Source organism: Oncorhynchus nerka, linkage group LG24 (assembly GCF_034236695.1).
Source record: "Oncorhynchus nerka isolate Pitt River linkage group LG24, Oner_Uvic_2.0, whole genome shotgun sequence".
Taxonomy (NCBI): Eukaryota; Metazoa; Chordata; class Actinopteri; order Salmoniformes; family Salmonidae; genus Oncorhynchus; species Oncorhynchus nerka.
Genome location: NC_088419.1, coordinates 79300302 through 79323193, shown reverse-complemented (window position 1 = coordinate 79323193; position 22892 = coordinate 79300302). Strand labels below are relative to the sequence as shown.

Genomic DNA, 22892 nt, shown 5'->3' with positions numbered 1-22892 from the left:
GAATGTGGGGTGGTTGAACAGTGGGTGGCTTGATTGATAAGTTGCCAGTGGGATTTTTGCTCCTGTATTATCATTAGCATAATGTGGCATGTAGCCGTAGCATGAATGCCAAGTATAGCAGAGGGCTAAGGCTGTGCTAGCTAGCCTAGGGGTAGCATACTGTAGAGGAGGTCTAAGACCCCAGAGACAGTAGACTAACTAGCTTCGCTAATGCTCCTCCTGTAAAGAATTGCTATTATGCAGGAGACCAATCTACTGCTAAATACATGGCTATTGCATTGTTATAACTGAGACAACACATAGCAACGTATTTTCACAGTAAAGCCTGTGGGGTCCCCTACAGGATAGCTCCCACATTACACACAAAGGACGGTTCCAAAAAAGACAGGTGAAAGAAATTCGGGGGAGGACAATAATTCTGCTCAACTCGGGAAACTGATCTAAAAGGTGCACCATAAACAAGGTAAGCAAAACCTGTTCAATCAAACTTTGCATATTGTCGTATAGTCTGTCTAAATTCTGATCAGTATTTCCGAGTAAGTATGAATTCTTGTGTAAATTTATAATTTGCTGACGAGTCAAAGAACAGTAGAGTGAACATATGTGGTACAAACCGGCGACGGCCGGGTGATTAAATCATTGATGAGATATCAGTAAGGGGATAGCTAATTACTATTCATTAAATCTGGCGCCGAGGGGATAAATTGTAATTTTGTCCCGTGACCCGGTCAGCGCAGTCTGATAGCTTTCAATGATGAGGGATCACTTTTGAGGCCTGTAGTTCCGATAGGGGTCAAAGATAATTCTGATAGGGGTCGGACATGTGTAATTATTAGTTCCGATAGGGGTCAGAGATCATTTTGATAGGGGTCGGACATGTGTATTAATTCTGATAGGGGTCAGCACGATAGAGATTAGGGATAGATATCAGTAAGGGGATAGCTAATTACTATTCATTAAACCTGGCGCCGAGGGAAAAAATTGTAATTTTGTCCCGCGACTCGGTCGAAGTCCAGTCTGATAAGAGGTCCAATGATAAAGATAAGCTGATAGGGGTCAGAGAGATAACGTGTATTTGTAACTGTTCATATTAAAATGTAATGTGGTTGTAATCGTCTCCATTAAGATTGTTGATGGTTGGAGAGACAGAGAGAGAGAGAGAGAACTCAAGAAGGGTTATTGGATAAATCCGAAAATTCTGTGTTGTATGTAAACTTCCATGTTGTATGTATCTATAACTTCTGTGTAAAATGTATAATCAGGAACAAAATGACTGATGTATAATTGAAATAAGATCTGAATATAATATTTAATATTGCGACTATATAGTCGAATAGATCCCTTGGTTGCGCGCTCCACAAAGCTATACCAACCCAATCGTTTTCTCGAACTGAATATACAAGGAAAAGCTCAGAGATAAGACAGAGCACGTGCAGCAGTGTCTCTTCGAGTACATCGTGGGTATTAATCAACGTCGGGCGAAGTATATGCTAACTATATTCAGATAGAAGGAGAGAATTCCGATTAAAACTACGATTAAATTCCGATTGAATTAAATAAAATCACGATTAAAAATTCACAATGGCGACCCCCAATACTCCAAAGCTGAGGTTTAATGAGTTCCTAGAACAAAAAATAGAATATAGATCAGGGGGAAAGAAACAATGGAAGCACATGAAGAAAGTTTGGGAGGGATTAAAGCTAAAATGGACACAGAAAGGTCATTTAGGAGGGGAACCGCCATCCGCAGTTCAGCTGAAAACAATGGAATGTGGGTTAAGAGAGAAAGAGGCAGAAAAGAACAAAATTCACGTATTTAAGAAAGAAGGGTCAGATACGAAGGGAGCGAGATTAATGAGAATCCTAATTGAGGGAAAACTTTGGGCGTTTAAATTAGTGCTATTTTCTGTTGTTCAGATGCCGGAGTAACAAATACAGATAACTGTAAATTGGGTCTATTTGAGGAGAATCTCAGTTCCATAGCATTGGTGGTTCAGTGGTGGAGTTCTCGCCTGCCACGTGGGAGGCCGGGGTTCGGTTCCCAGCTGAGGTGTAAAGAGTAGTTATATATGTCTGAGTTTTTGGTTTTAATTAAACTAATTGTTTTGCAGAGAAAGTTATAGTCACTAGTATTGGTATAAGATATAAACTGAACGTTTTAAATAGTTTGTTTGGTTCAAATTGAAAGACTAATTCATTCAACTTAATATAAGAACGGAGATTTTGATGCAAGGCGATGTCTGTTCACTAAATAATTTGTTGGGAATAATACATTGGGAAAAGAGTCGTAATTAAAATACTAATTCAAAGACGAGACAGTAACTTAAATCAAATTAATTCTGAATAATAACGGGGGAACAATTACGATAGATTTGTGTCCATCGAAATGTTTTTATAAGATTAGCGAATTGAGAGATGTTGATTGATGTTGTAAACTCTAATTCAGGATTCAACAGATGTGATAAATTAGGTTTGGTTTATCGAACCCGAAATACTGTTGTTGCAGACAGCCAACCATTATTTACAATGAGTTGAAAATCGTTGCGAAATGAGTCAAGATTGAGCGCTTGTTGATGACATCACTCGCGAGGTTTCCGTCGCCACGGAAATGATGTATTGACTGGGGGTGACAGAGAAAATGGTTAGTGTCCTTTAGAAGGAGGTGCGGGCATTAATGTTGAGTCACTTTTCAGAAGTTGATAAACATTTCGAAATACATTTTTTTAAAAAGGAGTATGTAAATCGTCAGGAAAGATGCTAAAAAACTAGCAGCTGATTCGCTGGGTGGGTATCATTGATTTGTGGCGTTTATTTGGACTGTAATTGGGCGGTGAGAGAGAGGATTGGATGTCTGAGTCATAAAACATCGTGATGGTGGATTCTGATGGTTGTTGATTCTTGGTTTGATCGTTTGAATAGCACCAGTGAATTTGAGCACTGTTTCCATTATGTGGAACGGTGTCAGGGTATTAATGGTGAAAAGCAACCTCTATGGTAAAACATAATTGTACATGTTTCGGTAAACTAGCGAGGTTGAATTTGGTTATTTGAACATTTCCCTTGATACGTAGACATACGTAACAGGGGCAAGTTGTTTTTCCTTGAGGAACACGCAGATGGTGTTTTGTTTTATTGAGATGTAAATGTGAGTTGAAGGAGCCAAGGGAAAATACGTTATTTTTTATTAAATATCAGGGATTATAATCTTGGGGAGAATGAGGCCATAAACGACCAAATTGGAAAGGCCTGGAAGTTTTGATTAATCATTAAGGTTTGCAAATATATACACATAAAACATTTGTTAGGACTATTTGTTTTGGTGGAAAGGTATTTTAAAGAGACACGCTCAAATATGGAACTTTATGAGTTTTTATTTTATGAGTTTTAAATTACACAAGTGAATTTGGATTTTAAGGATAAAGGGTTCTTTAATATGTCTAGTGTAGTATAGAACTTGACTATAAAAGGGTGGGTTGACTCATGGACCTTATCATGACTGTCTTCTAGGGTCTGATCAGCCTTAGGGGAGAGTCATTGGTATAATGAATGTGGTAATATTGAGTTACTAGTTTTAAGGTAAATTCATTATAAAGGAGTTTAGGTTAGGAGGTTAGGATAGGAGATATATTAAGCCAATAGGGCAGGGAATTACATAGAAAAATAAGTTTCAGTTCTTAGGGGTGATAAATTACTGTAGATAAGGAATTCTGCACTCTGCAACATATATTAAATTCATGTTATTGTCAGATAGAATACTGAGGGTCCTTGAAGGAAGGATTTTGATATGATAAGCATTTGTTTTGATTTTTTTTTTGACCATTAGGGGTTTAAAAAAATAAAAAAAAATAAAAAAGTATTACATTTAACAGGTATATAGGACATCTGTGATGATTTAGGATTATTGTTAGGTTGATTAAGGAAATGTAAGGACTTTAGAGATTGACACTCAGACATGATTTTAGATAAAGTCAAACAGTTAGAAGCTTAGTGGTATTTGAGAAATATGAGAGAAAGGGTTTAAATTGGTAAATATGTATTTAAGAAAATATATAAGTAGCGCAGATAGTTCTTAAGTAGATAAGAAACTTGACAGGGAATTGGTACTGGATTGACGCCCAAGGGAGAATTGGACATGTGGAAAACTAAAAGGGGCTCCTTCATGATGATGTCAGACATAAGGATAATATACTAATCTTACCTAAGTCATTATTTAGAGTAGGTAAGGTTGATACCTGGGCAGAGTCAGGTATCAAAAGGGGGATGGGTAAATTGTGGTCTAGGATAGGATGGGGCTTATTGGATAAGAAACTAATAAAAATAAAAAATATGTAAGCTAACAATTGGGAATAGAAGTTAAAGATAAAATCAGATAAAACATATGAGAAATTGTTTGTTAACCAAGCCTGTATGTCCAGGATTTTATGCATTACAGGTGAACTACAGGTGAAGTCACTCAATCCAGTCCCCAGAGGCTTGGGGACCATAGAAGACCCCTGGTGACAGCTAGCTGAAAGAGCTACCCAGATTCATATCGCACGGCGGAAGGGTAAGACACTTTTTTCACTGTCGGAAAATAAACAGAGTTCAGGAGAAGAACTGGAATTAACAGAATTCCGGGGGCCAACTCTCGAATGAAGCAACCCTACCTGTCCTATCACCCCTGTTTTTGTTCATAGAAGTGAAGATGTGTCTGGCTCTGGCTAAGCGATGTGTATTTTGTTCCAAAATAAGCATAAGAGATCCCTAGATCTGGGTAGACAAGAAGTTAGAGTAGAGATTACATGATAACCGACTTCGGACAGTTCTAGGATTGGAGAAGAGGGTATCCTTATAGCATGGGGGATCCCACAAGGGTGGATAGGTTTTCCATGATATGGGAAACCTGGGAGCAATGTTGAACTTTGTAAAGGTGATGAAATCCTACTAACCATCAAAACTATTAAGCTCTCTGATGCAGGAACTCACACCCTCGGACTACAAGGACGAGGACAGACATGATGGGTGTGTTTTCTATTAAGGTACTGCCAAGACCAGAGGTAACCGGACACACTCCTCTACCACCACTGTGTTAAAAATACCATTCAGGTAATTAATGTTAGAGACTATTCGGCTATGGATCAATTAGGAACTGAGACTGGTTTTGATAGTAGGGACAAGTTGTGGCTGTCTTATATGAGGTACACAGCTAAAACCCTGAGAAGAAAGGACTGCATTATTTGTAGTTATGCTAGACCTGTTCTGGCTACACACCCATTTGCAGTAGGAGAAGGAGAGGGGTGGTTGTGTATTCTGAGAAGTTTTTACCAGGTTAAGCCCAATTCAACCCTCTGTTCCTCTTTGAGCCTTGTGTTTCATGCAGTACCTCCTCATCGGGCCTCTTGGGGTGTTGAGGCATATGGGGCAATTACGAGTGCATCACGGGTACAGGTAATGGCATTGATTATGGGAGATTGCCTGAAGCTGATTGCAGGAGTAACATAACCATTAATTCCACTTGGCCAGTTACAGGCCTAAACCAAACTAGTGGTCTGGGTGATGTGGGTTGGATGTGTGGAGCCAAAAGAGTGCTGAGACCCATTCTTAGAGGAGAATGGCAAGGTACGTGTGGTCTGATCAGTTTGATAATTCCACTGACCATTGTTGATGTTGTTGCTGAACAGCTGCTGAGTTCTGTAACCAGGGGACCTGAAAACATTCCATCCCATGGGAGACATAGATGTAGTGCTCCATGGACAGAGGATGTAGTTGACATACACACTAACCTGTTGGGAGTGCCAGTGGGGATTCCTCATGAGTTTCAGGCCTTGGGTAGGAATGATGGACTCTGGCACTTACTACCTACTATGGGTCTAGCCATAGTGGATGCTAGACAGACTGCATGGATTAATTATATCTACTATAATCAACAGCGTTTTGTGAATTACTCCCGTGATGCACTCACTAGTATGTCTGAACAGCTTGAGGCCACATTTGGGGTTTCCAGACAGAATAGACTTGCCTTGGATATGCTTCTTGCCAGTCAGGGGGGACGTCTGCAAGATGTTCGGTAAACAATGTTGCACGTATATTCCTAATACCAGTCCAGATGGTGGTATGTCTAAGGCGGGGTTGATGCACTATCTGCTAAGATGAGGTCCACAGGGGGGGGGTGGAGGAGTCTGTTCTCTTGGCCTGGTTTGGTAAGTGCACTGGTAGGATGGTTACTGGATTTCTGACCCTAATTCTTGTATTATTTGTTATTGATGTGATGTGCTGCTTGCATCATACCGTGTTTTGAGAAGTCTGTTACAGATGTGGTGAGGGCTTCAGGCATATGCCTTTGCTTGATGCTCCAGTTGGCGATGCCGATACGGAAGCATGCTTTCAGGGAGGATGGGACTGACTGATGATGACACATGGTTTGGAGTCCCTGGGTGGCAAGGAGCCCACCTGGTACAGGATAGGAGTAGCTGAGAGGACCAGATGGTTTCTAATAATTCTTTACTCTGTTATCCATGACCAAAGTTTTATCCTACATCTTACATGTCAATAACAATAAAGTTTTATCCTGTTTTTGATAAGTGACACCCTTGGGGGGAACAAAAGCATACAACAAAGGCATATATAACTTGTTATTAGTAATAAACTTTTTATTATTTTCATGAAATGCTATGACTGCTGAAATAAAGGATAATTGAGTGACACCCTAGCAGGAGTCAAAAGGGGACCTAAATTTCACACTATTTTCTTTTGTTCTGTTTTTGAATGAGCTGTTCTCTTTTGACATGAAGGTAGTTTAAACTTTGTAACTGTTATATGATTCATTGCTGAGTTTTTGTTCACACCCTTGGGGTTATTTTACATTATAGCCATTACCATATATATGATTGAATATTATCTGCTGTTGCCTTGTGTGGATGTATGTATGTGTTATGCTACCTAGCTGATTTGAAACATTGTTAAAAGTATCAGGGCCATGGAACTTTCTCATGCTGGAAAAATACAGAAGGAAGGGCACATTCAGAGCGTGGGGTTGCGAGAACTAGCGGTCTTTTTGGTTAGATAACAGGAGCCAGGTGCGAGATAACGGTATGGATGAGACCCATCTCAGTTTTTGCAGCAATTTTAGGAGGGGGATCCAGTTGCTTTTATTGATTAAGCTTCTCCATTGTATGTCGTGTCCCATCTGGGATGGGAATAGGGGGAAATTATTTTTCTTTGTGGGCCATTTCCGGATAGACATACCTAGTTTAGGATATTTTTCCTTTTTGGATTATGTCTTCGTTTTTGCTTGGAGTAATGTATCTGGACTATATCACATCTCTTAGGAGATGTGAAGAGAGGGTATCACAACTTTTTCCTGCTGGAAAAAGTTGGCTAATGTGGACAATAATTTTTACTTTTATTTTTGAGCTGTTCTCCGCTCTGTTAAATGAGGGTTGTAAGTTCCTAGGTGGCTGGTAGCCAACTTAGTACATAGTGGGATTGAATGGAGAACATGATGGTAATACATAAATATCTATTTCTGTTTAATACCGTGCCTTATTTCATAGTCCTTTTGGGAGAAGTTTCTCTTTGTGTCTGGATCTAGTTAGGTTGTGTCACGTCTCTGGTGAGACGTGAAGAGAGGGTTTTGTAAAGAATTGCTATTATGCAGGAGACCAATCTACTGCTAAATACATGGCTATTGCATTGTTATAACTGAGACAACACATAGCAACGTATTTTCACAGTAAAGCCTGTGGGGTCCCCTACAGGATAGCTCCCACATTACACACATAATCTCCCTTTTAACCGAACACTGTGTGCCCGAAGAAGATTCTACGATGACGGACAGACAACTGAGCCAATGGCGGAAGACTACAGACTACAACCAGCTGAACCAATCCGGAGATCCGATCTTCCTAGAGTCAACATACTTTCTGTGACGTATATAAGGGCTGTGCTGACTGTTTACTCGCTCTCTGCCTGCTGTTCCAACACGAACTAACGGAAGAGCCGTATTTACGTGTACCAGATATTCTCACTCTGAAATAAACTGTCGCTTGTCGTACAATTTTAACACCTGGTCTGAATCGATCCTTAACCGGCTCACCCTTCTAATATCCTTTTATCAACACTCCTCACACTCTTCGTCACTCCCTTAGTTGAATCCTTTTTTTAAAAATGATTATTTTATTATTTCCGGTGCTCTCAGTTACAGTAGCTTGACTGAACTCCACAGTACCTAAGGTGTACTTATTGTTGTCTAAGTCTGCGGGGGAGGGGATCCAGGGCGTGCTCTGCAGGCTAGCTCCCACTCTTAAATAAGTTATGACATCATTGATGATATTGAGAACCCTGGTCCTCTGCTGCCATAGACTTTAAAGTTGAACCCCCTAAGGTCGATGTCCGTGCCCCCGTGGAAATCGAATTAGCATTATAGTTTAAGCTGGAGATATCTGTTGTTGCATTGGATGCGTCTCAATCCACCATATCCAACTATGTCTCACTTCCAGGGAGAACGTAACACAGCTAGAGTGTTGTTTGTCAGACCACGAGACATCCCAAAAAAGAACCAACGATTTGGCCTACAGTTGAAAACATGTATTGAAGTATATAAGGAGACTGTTGAGTGCCAAAAATAAGGGGAATACATGTACAAAAAAAAATGTTCCCTGAACTTTCTAATATCTCTCAACGTCAACAGTGAAGAGGCAACTCCGGGATGCTGGCCTTCTAGGCAGAGTTGCAAAGAAAAGGCCATATCAAATCAAATCAAATTGTATTGTTCACATAGACATGGTTAGCAGATGTTAATGCGAGTGTAGCGAAATAGTTGTGCTTCTAGTTCCGACAATGCAGTAAATATCTAACAAGTAATCTAAGAATTTCACAATACATACCTAATACACACAAGTGTAAAGGGATGAATAAGAATATGTACATATAAATATACGGATGAGCGATGGCCGTGCAGCATAGGCAAGATGCAGTAGATGGTATAGAGAAGAATATATACACATGAGATGAGTAATGTAGGGTATGTAAACATTATGTAAAGTGGCATTGTTTAAAGTGACTAGTGATACATTTATTACATCCAATTATAAATTATTAAAGTGGTTAGAGATTTGAGTCTGTATGTTTGTTGGCAACAGCCACTCAATGTTAGTGATTGCTGTTTAATAGTCTGATGGCCTTGAGATAGAAGCTGTTTTTCAGTCTCTCGGTCCCAGCTTTGATGCACCTGTACCGACCTCGCCTTCTGGATGATAACAGGCAGTGGCTCGGGTGGTTGATGTCCTTGATGATCTTTTTGGCCTTCCTGTGACATCGGGTGGTGTAGGTGTCCTGGAGGGCAGGTAGTTTGCCGGTGGAGATGCGTTGTGCAGACCTCACTATCCTCTGGAGAGCCTTACGGTTGTGGGCGGAGCAGTTGCCATACCAGGCGGTGAATGCTCTCGATTGTGCATCTGTAAAAGTTTGTGAGTGTTTTCGGTGACAAGACACATTTCTTCAGCCTCCTGAGCTTGAAGAGGTGCTGCTGTGCCTTCTTCACCACGCTGTCTGTGTGGGTGGACCATTTCAGTTAGTCCGTGATGTGTACATCGAGGAACTTAAAAGTTTCCTCCTTCTCCACTACTGTCCCGTCGATGTGGATAGGGGGGTGCTCCCTCTGCTGTTTCCTGAAGTCCACAATCATTTCCTTTGTTTTGTTGATGTTGAGTGTGAGGTTATTTTTCTGACACCACACTCCGAGGACCCTCACCTCTTCCCTGTAGGCCATCTCGTCACGGGTGGTAATCAAGCCTACCACTGTAGTGTTGTCTGCGAACTTGATGATTGACTTGGAGACGTGCATGGTCACGCAGTCATGGGTGAACAGGGAGTACAGGAGACGGCTGAGAACGCACCCTTGTGGGGTCCCAGTGTTGAGGATCAGCGGGTTGGAGGTGTTGTTTCCTACCCTCACCACCTGGGGGCGGCCCATCAGAAAGTCCAGGACCCAGTTGCAGAGGGCGGGGTCGAGACCCAGGGTGTCGAGCTTAATGACGAGTCTGGAGGGTACTATGGTGTTAAATGCTGAGCTGTAGTCGATGAACAGCATTCTTACTTACAGGTATTCCTCTTGTCCAGATGGGTTAGGGCAGTGTGCAGTGTGATTGCGATTGCATCGTCTGTGGACCTATTGGGGCGGTAAGCAAATTGGAGTGGGTCTAGGGTGTCAGGTAGGGTGGAGGTGATATGGTCCTTGACTAGTCTCTCAAAGCACTTCATGATGAAGTGAGTGCTACGGGGCGATAGTCGTTTAGCTCAGTTACCTTAGCTTTTTTGGGAAAAGGAACAATGTTGGCCCTCTTGAAGCATGTGGGTACAGCAGACTGGGATAGAGATTGATTGAATATATCCGTAAACACACCAACCATGCTCTGAGGACGCGGCTATGGAAGCCGTCTGGGCCGGGAGCCTTGTGAGGGTTAACACATTTAAATGTTTTACTCACATTGGCCACGGTGAAGGAGAGCCCACAGGTTTTGGTAGCGTGCCGTGTCAGTGGCACTGCATTGTCCTCAAAGCGAGCAAAGAAGTTGTTTCATTTGTCATGGTCCGCAATGAGGCTGGTTTTCTTTTTGTAATCCGTGATTGACTGTAGACCCTGCCACATACGTCTTGTACTTGAGCCATTGATTTGTGACTCTACTTTGTCTCTATACTGACACTTATCTTGCAGTGTGAATAGCTACACTGTTTGTATTTGGTCATGTTTCCGTTCACCTTGCCATGATTAAAAGCAGTGGTTTGCATTTTAAGGTTTTGCGTGAGTGCTGCTATCAATCCACGGTTTCTGTGCATTGACAAAATGGAGCCATGGTCAGATTTGCCGAAAGGAGGGCGGGGGAGAGCTTTGTATGCGTCGCGGAAGTTAGAGTAGCAATGATCCAGGATGCTGCCAGCTCGAGTTGCGCATTCGATATGCTGTTAAAATATAGGGAGCCTCGTTTTCAGATTAGCTTTGTTAAAATCCCCAGCTACAATAAATGCAGCCTCAGGATATATGGTTTCCAGTTTACATTGAGTCAAGTGAAGTTCTTTCAGGGCCTTCGAGTTGTCTGCTTGGGGGGATATACACGGCTGTGATCAGGTGAACAAAAGGACTTGAGTTCCTGTATGTTGTTATGACTACTCCACAAATCGTTACTCATAAAGCATACACCCCCGCCATTCTTCTTACCAGAGAGATGTTTGTTTCTGTCGGCGTGATGCATGAATAAACCTGGTGGCTGTACCGACTCTGATAACATATCCCAAGTGAGCCATGTTTCCGTGAAACAGAGAATGTTACAATCTCTGATGTCTCTTTGGAAGGCAATCCTTACTCAAATTTTGTCTACTTTGTTGTCAAGAGACTGGACATTGGCGAGGAGTATACTCGGGAGCGGTGAGCGATGTGCCCGTCTATAGAGCCTGACCAGAAGACCACTTTGTCTGCCCCTTCTGCGGCACTGTTGTTTTGGGTTGCCTACTGGGATCAGATCTGTTGTCCTGGTTGGTGATCCGAACAGAAGATCCACTTCGCGAAAGTCATATTCCTGGTCGTAATGTTGGTAAGTTGATGTTGCTCTTATATCCAGTAGTTCTTCCTGGGCTGTATGTAATAAGACTTCCTGTGGTAACAATGTAAGAAATAATATATACAAAAATTAAATACTGCATAGTTTCCTAATTACGCGAAGCGAGGCGACCATCTCCGTCGGCACCATCTTGTAGAATCTCAGACTGGCCAATAAAAAGAAAAGATTAAGATGGGCAAAAGAACATAGACACTGGACAGAGGAACTCTGCCTAGAAGACCAGCATCCCGGAGTCACTGTTGAGACTGGTTGAGACTAGTGTTTTGCAGGTACTATTTAATGAAGCTGCCAAATGAGGACTTGTGAGGCATCTGTTTCTCAAGCTAATGTACTTGTCCTCTTTGTCCTTTATTCTGGTTAGAGCCAGTTCTGTGAAGGGAGTAGTACACAGCGTTGTACCAGATCTTCAGTTTCTTGGCAATTTCTCACATGAAATAGACATTTCTCAAAACAAGAATAGACTGACGAGTTTCAGAAGAAAGTTTTTTGCTTCTGGCCATTTTGAGCATCTAATCAAACCCACAAATGCTGATGCTCCAGATACTCAACTAGTTTAAAGGACAGTTTTATTGCTTCTTTAATCAGAAAAACAGTTTTCAGCCGCAAAAGGGTTTTCTAATGATCAATTAGCCTTTTAAAATGATAAACTTGGATTAGCTAACACAATGTGCCATTGGAACAAAAGACTGATGGTTGCTGATAATGGGCTTCTGTACGCCTATGTAGATATTCCATTAAAAAAATCTCCCATTTCCAGCTACAATAGTTATTTACAACATCAACAATGTCTGCACTGTATTTATGACTAATTTGATGTTATTTTAATTGGACAAAAAATGTGCTTTTCTTTCAAAAACAAGGACATTTCTAAGTGACCCCAAACTTTTGAACAGTAGTGTATTTCTTTGTTATTTTATGGGGTCTTAAAATTCAAAATCAAATAGCTAAATGATCCTTGGTATGACCTTCTTAAAACAATTCCATGTAGTTTAGTATGATATGCATTGTGCATTTGTGCCATTCAGAGGGTGAATGGGCAAGACTTTAAGGGCCTTAGAACAGGGTATGGTAGTAGGTGCCAAGCGCAACGGTTTGAGTGTATCAAGAACTGCAACGCTGAGTTTTTCACGCTCAACAGTTTCCTGTGTGTATCAAGAATGGTCCACCACCCAAAGGACATCTAGCCAACTTATGGCAAGCATTGGAGTCAACATGGGCCAGCATCCCTGTGAAAGGCTTTCCACACCTTGTAGTCCATACCCCTACGAATTGAGGCTGTCCTGAGGGCAAAATATTATTAGGAAGGTTTTCCTAATGGTTAGCACACTCAGTGTATATTCTATTCTGCTCTCTCTCTCTCTCTCTCTCTCTCTCTCTCTCTCTCTCTCTCTCTCTCTCTCTCTCTCTCTCTCTCTCTCCCTCTCTCTCTCTCTCTCTTCTCAGTGAGTCATTTTAAGAACATAAAACACGCGAACACATCTATGTGTCTCTGTGAGTGTGATGAACATGTCTCATTTACACGCCTTATCTAATGTCAACCATTTTACGAACCATGAGAGAGGCTATAACTGTGTATGTTTTCTTTAGGGTAGCCAGCTGGCTATGGCTGGGGCTGAGGAGGAGAGGAGGATGGTCATAGCCTATATAAACATGCCAAGTTTCCTTCAGGATGGGAAGGAATTAATGTAATCCTCTGTCTTGAATGATCTTAGAATGACTTCTTGTTTCTAAGACCATAACATAGATCCCCAGGGATACTTACCAAACACTTGACTACTCAGTTGTGTTATACTTTAACTGATAGAATAGTTTCTATGGTGTTTGTATGCTTTATAAATGACCCAAAATAGCAACTTTAATAGCAATACTAAACTGTAGAAGCTTTCCACTCTGATCCTTCCACATACATCAATGTATTGAACAGGAAAAATACACACTGACGTCCTCCCTTTCACCTCTTCAGAAGCTTGAGTGGTTCTGGCTATATAAACTTCTCCCCACTGAGCTGAGTGGGTCTAGGCTAGGTTCAAAGGTCAATCAATAAATCAATCACATGTATTTACCAAGCACTTTTTACATCAGCAAAGAGCAAGCAGAGGCATGCCCAGGAACAAACCACTCATATATCAAAGGGTCAAAGGTCAAGTTAAAGGTTAAAGGTGAGATGTTACATTACCTTTGTTGGCGAAGAGCTGGGAGACGTCTGAGCAGGAGACGTTGACAATCTGGCCCACCTCAGCCCGTGACCAGCATCTGATATCATCCCACTCTGTACGACACCCTGGCACACACACAGGTACGCAGGCACACACACGCACACACACACGCGCACACGCGCACACACACACACACACACACACACACACACACACACACACACACACACACACACACACACACACACACACACACACACACACACACACACACACACACACACACACACACACACACACACACACACACACACACAGGAGGCATGGATATTAGCATCCTGATCTCATCCCACTCCATAAGACACCATGAGAGACTCACACACATGCATGGATGTATGCGCAACACACACAGGAGGCAGAAAGAGTAGATGTTAAAACACAGTATGTCACTTTCTGTAAGCAAGCTAGACGAATAGCGGATTTGTGCCGTGTTTGATGGGTCCACTGTGAACTTTAAGAGACAGTAGATCACAGTAGAATTGGAGGAACAGGGAAATGATTGACAGTGTGTCATCATCACAGAGAAAATGTATAGAGATCCTTACTTGGAAATAAGTAGTTTTTGCATGGAAATTGCCATTGAGGGCTTTCACAATTTTAAAGTCATCAACTGGGTGGGGATTCCTATGGGTGGAGTCCTATGGGTTGGGAGCAATGTTGGGTATTAGTTACTTTAAAAAGTTATATATTACATATTACTTGTTAGAGTTAACAAAAATACCTTGTTACTTTACAACAGTGGTCACCAACCCGTCGATCGGGATCGACTGGTCGATCTCCAAGGCATTCCTAGTCGATCACCAAACATTTATGTAAAAACAACGCTGGATAAATCCTTGCTTTCCTAAAAATATGTTAAGGTTTTGTGCTGTTAGTTGTCGGTACACTTTATTCAGCAGCCCTAGTGCTGGGAAGGCAAAGTGTCCCATTTTGATCCATTTCATATGTCTGAAGGTAGAACTCCGTCTACCCGGCAGGCACAGAGGGCAAATCAAGTGCACCTACAGGCCCACTGCTGACTAATCAGATAGCTCATATCACAATGTGTCCACAGTTTACTTGAGCCGTAGACTGTAAAAAGAAGGCTTGAGCGCACAGCAAAGTTGGTACTGTGAGATTATAAAAATAAAAAAATGACTAGAGAGAGACTGAACGAATACACGCGTTGTTTGACAAAGTAACTGTAATAATATTACCCAATGTGAAAAAGTAACACTCTACTATACTCCGTTAATCATAAAAGTAATCTGGTTACGTAACTCGTTTATTTTGTAACACGTTACCCCCAACACTGGTTGGGAGCAATCAGCTAATGATCAGAGCATTGTCTTCTTACATTTTTTTTCGATTGCTAAACGACAGTGGGCACAACTGGAGTCCCATGTGCAAAACTCTAACTACAGTCTGCACTACCAACAGTCACCTGAGCTAAACAGTTCACATCACCTGCAAAACTCATTCCAAGCAACACAACTCTTAACACATGGCTCAAAACACGCTCAGTGCAGCCAAACACTATGCACAACCCTCACTGAGATAACACACACTGTCACTCAGAACACACTGAGAGTAAAAACACTAGCATCAAACACCAATACAGAAAATGCAAACTTTTCATCTTTACAGTTTGAACAATTTCAGTGACTTCATACAAAGTAATATTTTCTTCAAAGAAAAGAGTGACATTCTTTCACATGATTTATTAAAATTTTTAGAACATAACAATTCTTTAAGGTAAATGACAATTAGCAGTTTGCTTCAATAGTCTGTAGTAATTTACGGAATTACAGTAATGAGAAAAAAAAGGTAGAAACTAAAAGTACATACTGTAATTCGAACAAATAATTGAGGGGCTAATCCTGCCTCTCTCTAGCATCAGGCCACAGGTTTTCTTCAACATCACATCTAATGTTTTCTCTTGCCATGCACCTGGGGAAGAACCTTCTGGAGTGCCTTATCCATCCCTGGCAGTCCTCTGGACTCGTGTCCTCACATCCGGCACGCATGGCTTCCAAAAGAGACATTTGGTCATGTGGGTGGTGACCAAACACTTTCCACCTCCAGGCAGAGAAAAACTCCTCTATTGGGTTGAGGAAGGGTGAATATGCAGGCAGATACAAAACCATAAATCTGTGATGTGCTGCAAACCAATCTGTGACAGCTGCAGAGTGGTGAAAAGCAACGTTATCGCAAACTATGACAAAAACTTGGGGGTTTCTTACTGGCTCCTCCTGTTCTGCTGGCACTAGCTGAGCATAGAGCTGTTCTAGGAAAGCTATAAGCCTTTCTGTGTTGTATGGGCCAATGAGTGGTGTGTTGAGACGCAAACCATCATTGGCCATTGCAGCACACATGGTGATATTTCCCCCCCTTTGGCCTGGAACCTCCACAGTGGCCCTTTGACCTATAACATTCCTTCCTCTGCGCCGTGCTTTGGCAAGGTTAAATCCAGCTTCATCCATAAATACAAATGAATGTGGTCTTTCCAGTGCTTCCACCTCCATTACTCTCTGAAAAACAGTAAGTGCACAGTTTTACTGTAGAAATGCTAGTGTTTTTTTTACTGTAAATATTTTGTATAGCTGTGTACGAAACCTCAGACGTCTTACCTGGACATATTGGTATCTTTGCTCTTTTACCTGTTCACTGTTTCTCTCGAACGGTACAGTGTATAACTGTTTCATTGTAACTTGGTGTTTCTTTAGGACTCGAGCAATAGTTGTTGTGCTGACAGAATTAGCATTTTCAAATATATCATTATCAGCCAGCACTCTATCTTGAATCTCCCGCAGTTTTATTGCATTGTTGACAACAACCATGTCAACAATAGCATTTTCCTGCGCATCTGAAAATATTTTTCCTCTTCCCCCTGTTGGGGGCAGCCTTTGGGTCCTGTTGTAAAAATATATTTTACAGTCAAACTTACTGTAATATATATCTGTGTAAATATTCTATAATTGCAATACAAAATAGATTCCTGTAATGTTTTCATTTACTGTAAGGATGTAACTCTCACCTGTTTGCATGATGGAAAATTGGCATTACAGATGCCACTGTGGATCTTTGCAGATTGGGTTGCACCCTCAACCCTGCCTCTCTCAATGAGAGACCATGGTTCACGACATGGTCTATAAGTGTAGCCCTTATTTCATCTGAAATAACAGCTCTTTGTCTTCTTTGTCTTCCTCCATGCATCCGCCCTCTCCCTGCCACCCTTCTCCCTCCACGAACCCATCTTCCTTGTTCCATTTCCAAAATGAGTCTTTCTGAGCTCTACCTATATATACTGTAATATGTGTGTGTGTTCACTAAGAAGTCTAAAACAAGACACCTGCTTAGCCTTTCAGCTGAAATTGCAATCAGCAGTGTTTGAAAGGCACAAGGCTGAAATCTATTCCGTTTTGAATGTGTGGTTCACAGTTTTGACAGCAGTGTGTTAGCATTTGAACAAAGTGCTGTAAATCCACAGTGTTGTGCAGGTTGTAGTTAAAGTCATGGGATAAGTGTGTAGAGTTTTGAAAACTGTGTTCAAGCAATGAAAAACGAACTAGAGTTTGGTCCACATGAACTGCTGCTGTGCAGACTGTAGTTAGAGTTTTGCACATGTGACTCCTGTTGTGTCCACTGTCGTTTAGCAATCGAAAAAAACTGTAATATTGTTTTGCCTAGTTTGTAAATGGCTTTAAGCTATCACTGTCATCAATAAATGAATGACACAAAATATTTGGTTCAATACTCCAGCACTGTAGGGGGCAGTAAATCACCAGTATTAGCTTTACACATCAAAATAAGAATAGATTGACTACTTTAAAATGGCGATAGCCTCGCTGGCGCTGCCCATGTTGGTCCTTGCCTAGGGAGCAGCAAGAGGAACTGCCTATCTTCATGCTCACACTCTACATCCCAACCCAAGTTCTCTGTTCTGGCACCTCTGGTCTCGTTGCTTTCCCACCCCTACGGTAGGGAAGCTCTCACAGCCCAGTCCAAACTCTACTCTGTCCTGGCAGCCCAATGGTGGAACCAGCTTCCCCCTGAAGCTAAGACAGCAGAGTCCCTGCCCATCTTACAAACACATCTGAAACCCTACCTCTATAAAGAGTATCTTAAATAATCCCAAAGCACTCCCCTTCACAACCCCTCCCCCCACCCCGAGAAAACATTGTATAAAAGCCTTCTGTGAACTAACACTCGCACTTGACTTTTTCCCGCTTACTAGCTCTGACTTTGCTTCTTTATTGAGGAACAATGTACTTACTATGACTGTGATATGTGGTTGTCCCACCTAGCTATCTGAAGATGAATGCACTAAGTGTAAGTTGCTCTGGATAGGACCGTCTGCCAAATGACCAAAATGTTCATGTAAAATGTCACAGACAATGGCACAGATGCAATGTTGAGATCTGTTCATCTATATGGTTATCACCTCCTGGCAACAGGGCACAACGTCTCTTTTGAGAGCAGAACACTTATAGAAACATTTTTTATAATGACTAAGACCTGAAAGGTAATTGAAAAGGCTAATTAGCTGGTAAAATCTGTAGCCAGTAACACAGTGTAATAGTCAAAGTTGAATAGACTATTGCCATTCCATCTACTTCTGCCATTGCATCTACTTCTGCCATTGCTTAGATAAAGTTTAATGGAGACTCCAAAGAGGTCAAGATCAGGGAGGAGGAAGATGATCCTCTGTATGCCTATGTGTGTGACAGGATTTAGACAATTTCCTGGGTAAAACGTTCCACTATAATAGTGAAGGTGTAAACTTGGCAGTAGAAAATCTTAACAGTATATTTGACCTCTCAGCTTCCCTATCAAATCTAAAAATCTCAAATAGAAAACCTAAGAAAATGAACAATGACAAATGGTTTGATGAAGAATGCAAAAATCAAAGAAAGAAATTGAGAAACCTGTCCAACCAAAAACATGGAGACCCGGAAAACCTGAGTCTACACCTTCACTATGGTGAATCACTAAAACAATACAGAAGTATACTACGGAAAAAGAAGGAACAGCACGTCAGAAATCAACGCAAAGTAATTGAAGAATCCATAGACTCTAACCACTTCTGGGAAAATTGGAAAAACACTAAACAAACAACAACACGAAGAATTATCTATCCAAAATGGAGATGTATGGGTAAACCACTTCTCCAATCTTTTTGGCTCTATAACACAGCATAAAGAGCAAAAACATATACAGAATCAAATACTAATCTTAGAATCAACTACTAAAGACCACCAGAACCCACTGGATTCTCCAATTACATTGAATGAGCTACAGGACAAAATAAAAACCCTCCAACCCAAGAAGGCCCGTGGTGTTGATGGTAATCCTTAATGAAATGATCAAATATACAGACAACAAATTCCAATTGGCTATACTAAAACTCTTTAACATCATCCTTAGCTCTGGCATCTTCCCCAATATTTGGAACCAAGGACTGATCACCCCAATCCACAAAAGTGGAGACAAATTAGACCCCAAAAACTACCGTGGGATATGCGTCAACAGCAACCTTGGGAAAATCCTCTGCATTATCATTAACAGCAGACTCGTACATTTCCTCAATGAAAACAATGTACTGAGCAAATGTCAAATTGGCTTTTTATCAAATTACAGTACAACAGACCACCCTGCACACCCTAATTGACAACCAAACAAACCAAAACAAAGGCAAGTCTTCTCATGCTTTGTTGATTTCAAAAAAGCCTTCAACTCAATTTGGCATGAGAGTCTGTTATAAAAAATTGATGGAAAGTGGTGTAGGGGGTAAAACATACAACATTATAAAATCCATGTACACAAACAACAACTGTGAGGCAAAAAACACCCATTTCTTCCCACAGGGCCGTGGGGTGAGACATGGATGCAGCTTAAGCCCCACCCTCTTCAACATACATATCAATGAATTGGCACGGGCACTAGAAAGGTCTGCAGTACCCGGCCTCAGCCTACTAGAATCTGAAGTAAAATGTCTACTGTTTGCTGATGATCTGGTGCTTCTGTCACCAACCAAGGAGGGACTATAGCAGCACCTAGATATTATGCACAGATTGTACAAGACCTGGGCACTGACAGTAAATCTCATTAAGACCAAAATAATGGTGTTCCAAAAAAGGTCCATTCGCCAGGACCACAAATACAAATTCCATCTAGACACCATTGCCCTAGAGCACACAAAAAACTATACATACCTTGGCCTAAACATCAGCGCCACAGGTAACTTCCACAAAGCTGTGAACGATCTGAGAGAGAAGGCAAGAAGGGCATTCTATGCCATCAAAAAGAACATAACATTCAACATACCAATTAGGATCTGGCTAAAAATACTTGAATCAGTCATAGAGCCCATTGCCCTTTATGGTTGTGAGGTCTGGAGTCTGCTCACCAACCAAGATTTCAGAAAATGGGACAAACACCAAATTGAGACTCTGCATGCAGAATTCTGAAGAAAAAATCCTCTGTGTACAACATAGAACACCAAATAATGCATGCAGAGCAGAATTAGGCCGATTCCCACTAATGATCAAAATCCAGAAAAGAGCCGTTAAATTCTACAACCACCTAAAAGGAAGTGATTCCCAAACCTTCCATAACAAAGCCATCACCTACAGAGAGATGAACCTGGAGAAGATTCCCCTAAGCAAGCTGGTCCTGGGGCTCTGTTCACAAACACAAACATGCCCCACAGAGCCCCAGGACAGCAGTACAATTAGACCCAACCAAATCATGAGAAAACAAAAAGATAATTACTTGACACATTGGAAAGAATTAACAAAAAAACAGAGCAAACTAGAATGCTATTTGGCCCTAAACAGAGAGTACAATGTGGCAGAATACCTGACCACTGTGACTGACCCAAACTTAAGGAAAACTTTGACTATGTACAGACTCAGTGAGCATAGCCTTGCTATTGAGAAAGGCCACCGAAGGCAGACATGGCTCTCAAGAGAAGACAGGCTATGTGCACACTGCCCACAAAATTAGGTTGAAACTGAGCTGCACTTCCTAACCTCCTGCCTAATGTATGACCATATTAGAGACACATATTTCCCTCAGATTACACAGATCAACAAAGAATTTGAAAACAAACCCAATTTGAATAAACTCCCATATCTACTGGGTGAAATTCCACAGTGTGCCATCACAGCAGCAAGATTTGTGACCTGTTGCCACAAGAAAAGGGCAACCAGTGAAGAACAAACACCATTGTAAATACAACCCATATTTATGCTTATTTATTTTCCCGTGTGTACTTTTAACCATTTGTACATTGCTACAACACTGCATATATATATATATAATATGACATTTGTAATGTCCTTATTGTTTTGAAACGTCTGTATGTGTAATGTTTACTGTACATTTTTATAGTTTATTTAACTTTTGTATATTATCTACCTCACTTGCTTTGGCAATGTTAACACATGTTTCCCATGCCAATAAAGCCCCTTGAATTAAATTGAGAGAGAGAGAGAGAGAGAGAAAATATATAAACTTTGTTGATAGTATAATGAGAGCATGGGGGGGTGTTGGGGGAGGGACAGAGGGTGGAGGTGGGAACGTTATCCCTGATTATTGTTTCTCTGTTGGACTCATTTATGATTCATAACTACAAACATACAGTAGCTCTCTTGGAAGTATCCCCTCTACATAACTGGTCACTTGTGGGTTGTCATTCATGAACGAGTAAGGTGAGAAGACACTTGACTGAATGTGTACTGTGCTGTGTACTCTCTCATGTTCATTGCTTTTCAATGATCAAACAATGAACTGCATTTCTGGCAAATTTACATCTGTCATTTAGCAGACATTCTTATCCAGAGAAACTTACAGTAATGAGTGCATAAAATGTTCATACCTGTCCCCAGTGGGAATAGAACACACAACCCTGGTGTTGCAAGCACCATGCTCTACCATCTGAGCCACACAAGAGATGGGCTGGTCCATTTTTATCCCACTGGGCCTGCCCACAAAATGATCATTATTTGGATAAAAATGGGTTGGTGTGGGTGCCTCTAGGAAGAAAATGGGCCAGTGTGGGGGCCTCTAGGAAGAAACTGGGCGGGTGTGGGGGCCTCCAGGAAGAAAATGGGCCAGTGTGGGGACCTCTAGGAAGAAAATGAGTTGGTGTGGGGGCCTCTAGGAAGAAAATGGGCCAGTGTGGGGGGCCTCTAGGAAGAAAATGGGCCGGTGTGGGGGCCTCCAGGAAGAAAATGGGCCGGTGTGGGGACCTCTAGGAAGAAAATGGGTTGGTGTGGGAGCCTCTAGGAAGAAAATGGGCCGGTGTGGGGGCCTCTAGGAAGAAAATGGGCCAGTGTGGGGGCCTCTAGGAAGAAAATGGGTCGGTGTGGGGGCCTCTATGAAGAAAATGGGCCAGTGTGGGGGCCTCTAGGAAGAAAATGGGTCAGTGTGGGGGCCTCTAGGAAGAAAATGGGTCGGTGTGGGGGCCTCTAGGAAGAAAATGGGTCGGTGTGGGGGCCTCTAGGAAGAAAATGGGTCGGTGTGTGGGCCTCTAGGAAGAAAATGGGCCGATGTGGGGGCCTCTAGGAAGAAAATGAACAGTATACAAAAAGTGAGATTATGGTACCTGGTACCTGTTAAAGTAACTGAATCTAGGCCTACGGTTAGATTCATCTGTTTAAATAAGAAGACAAGCAGATACGAGCCTCTAGGAAGAAAATGGGCCGGTGTGGGGGCCTCTAGGAAGAAAATGGGTCGGTGTGGGGACCTCTAGGAAGAAAATGGGTCGGTGTGGGGGCCTCTAGGAAGAAAATGGGCAGGTGTGGGGGCCTCTAGGAAGAAAATGGGTCGGTGTGGGGGCCTCTAGGAAGAAAATGGGTCGGTGTGGGGGCCTCTAGGAAGAAAATGGGTCGGTGTGGGGGCCTCTAGGAAGAAAATGGGTCGGTGTGGGGGCCTCTAGGAAGAAAATGGGTCGGTGTGGGGGCCTCTAGGAAGAAAATGGGCCGGTGTGGGGGCCTCTAGGAAGAAAATGAACAGTATACAAAAAGTGAGATTATGGTACCTGTTAAAGTAACTGAATCTAGGCCTACGGTTAGAGAGGGGCATGAATGTGATGCAT

General features: G+C 41.8%; 1 protein-coding gene across 1 annotated transcript in view; it reads right to left on the bottom strand.

Annotated features, from left to right (window-relative positions):
* LOC115126871 (pituitary adenylate cyclase-activating polypeptide type I receptor-like) overlaps window positions 1-22892 on the bottom strand; it is a 97733-nt gene that overhangs the window by 51863 nt on the left and 22978 nt on the right. The window contains exon 3 of the mRNA XM_065009188.1: window positions 13771-13875. Within this exon, the coding sequence (XP_064865260.1) occupies window positions 13771-13875 (105 nt within the window). The remainder of the gene's footprint in view (window positions 1-13770; window positions 13876-22892) is intronic.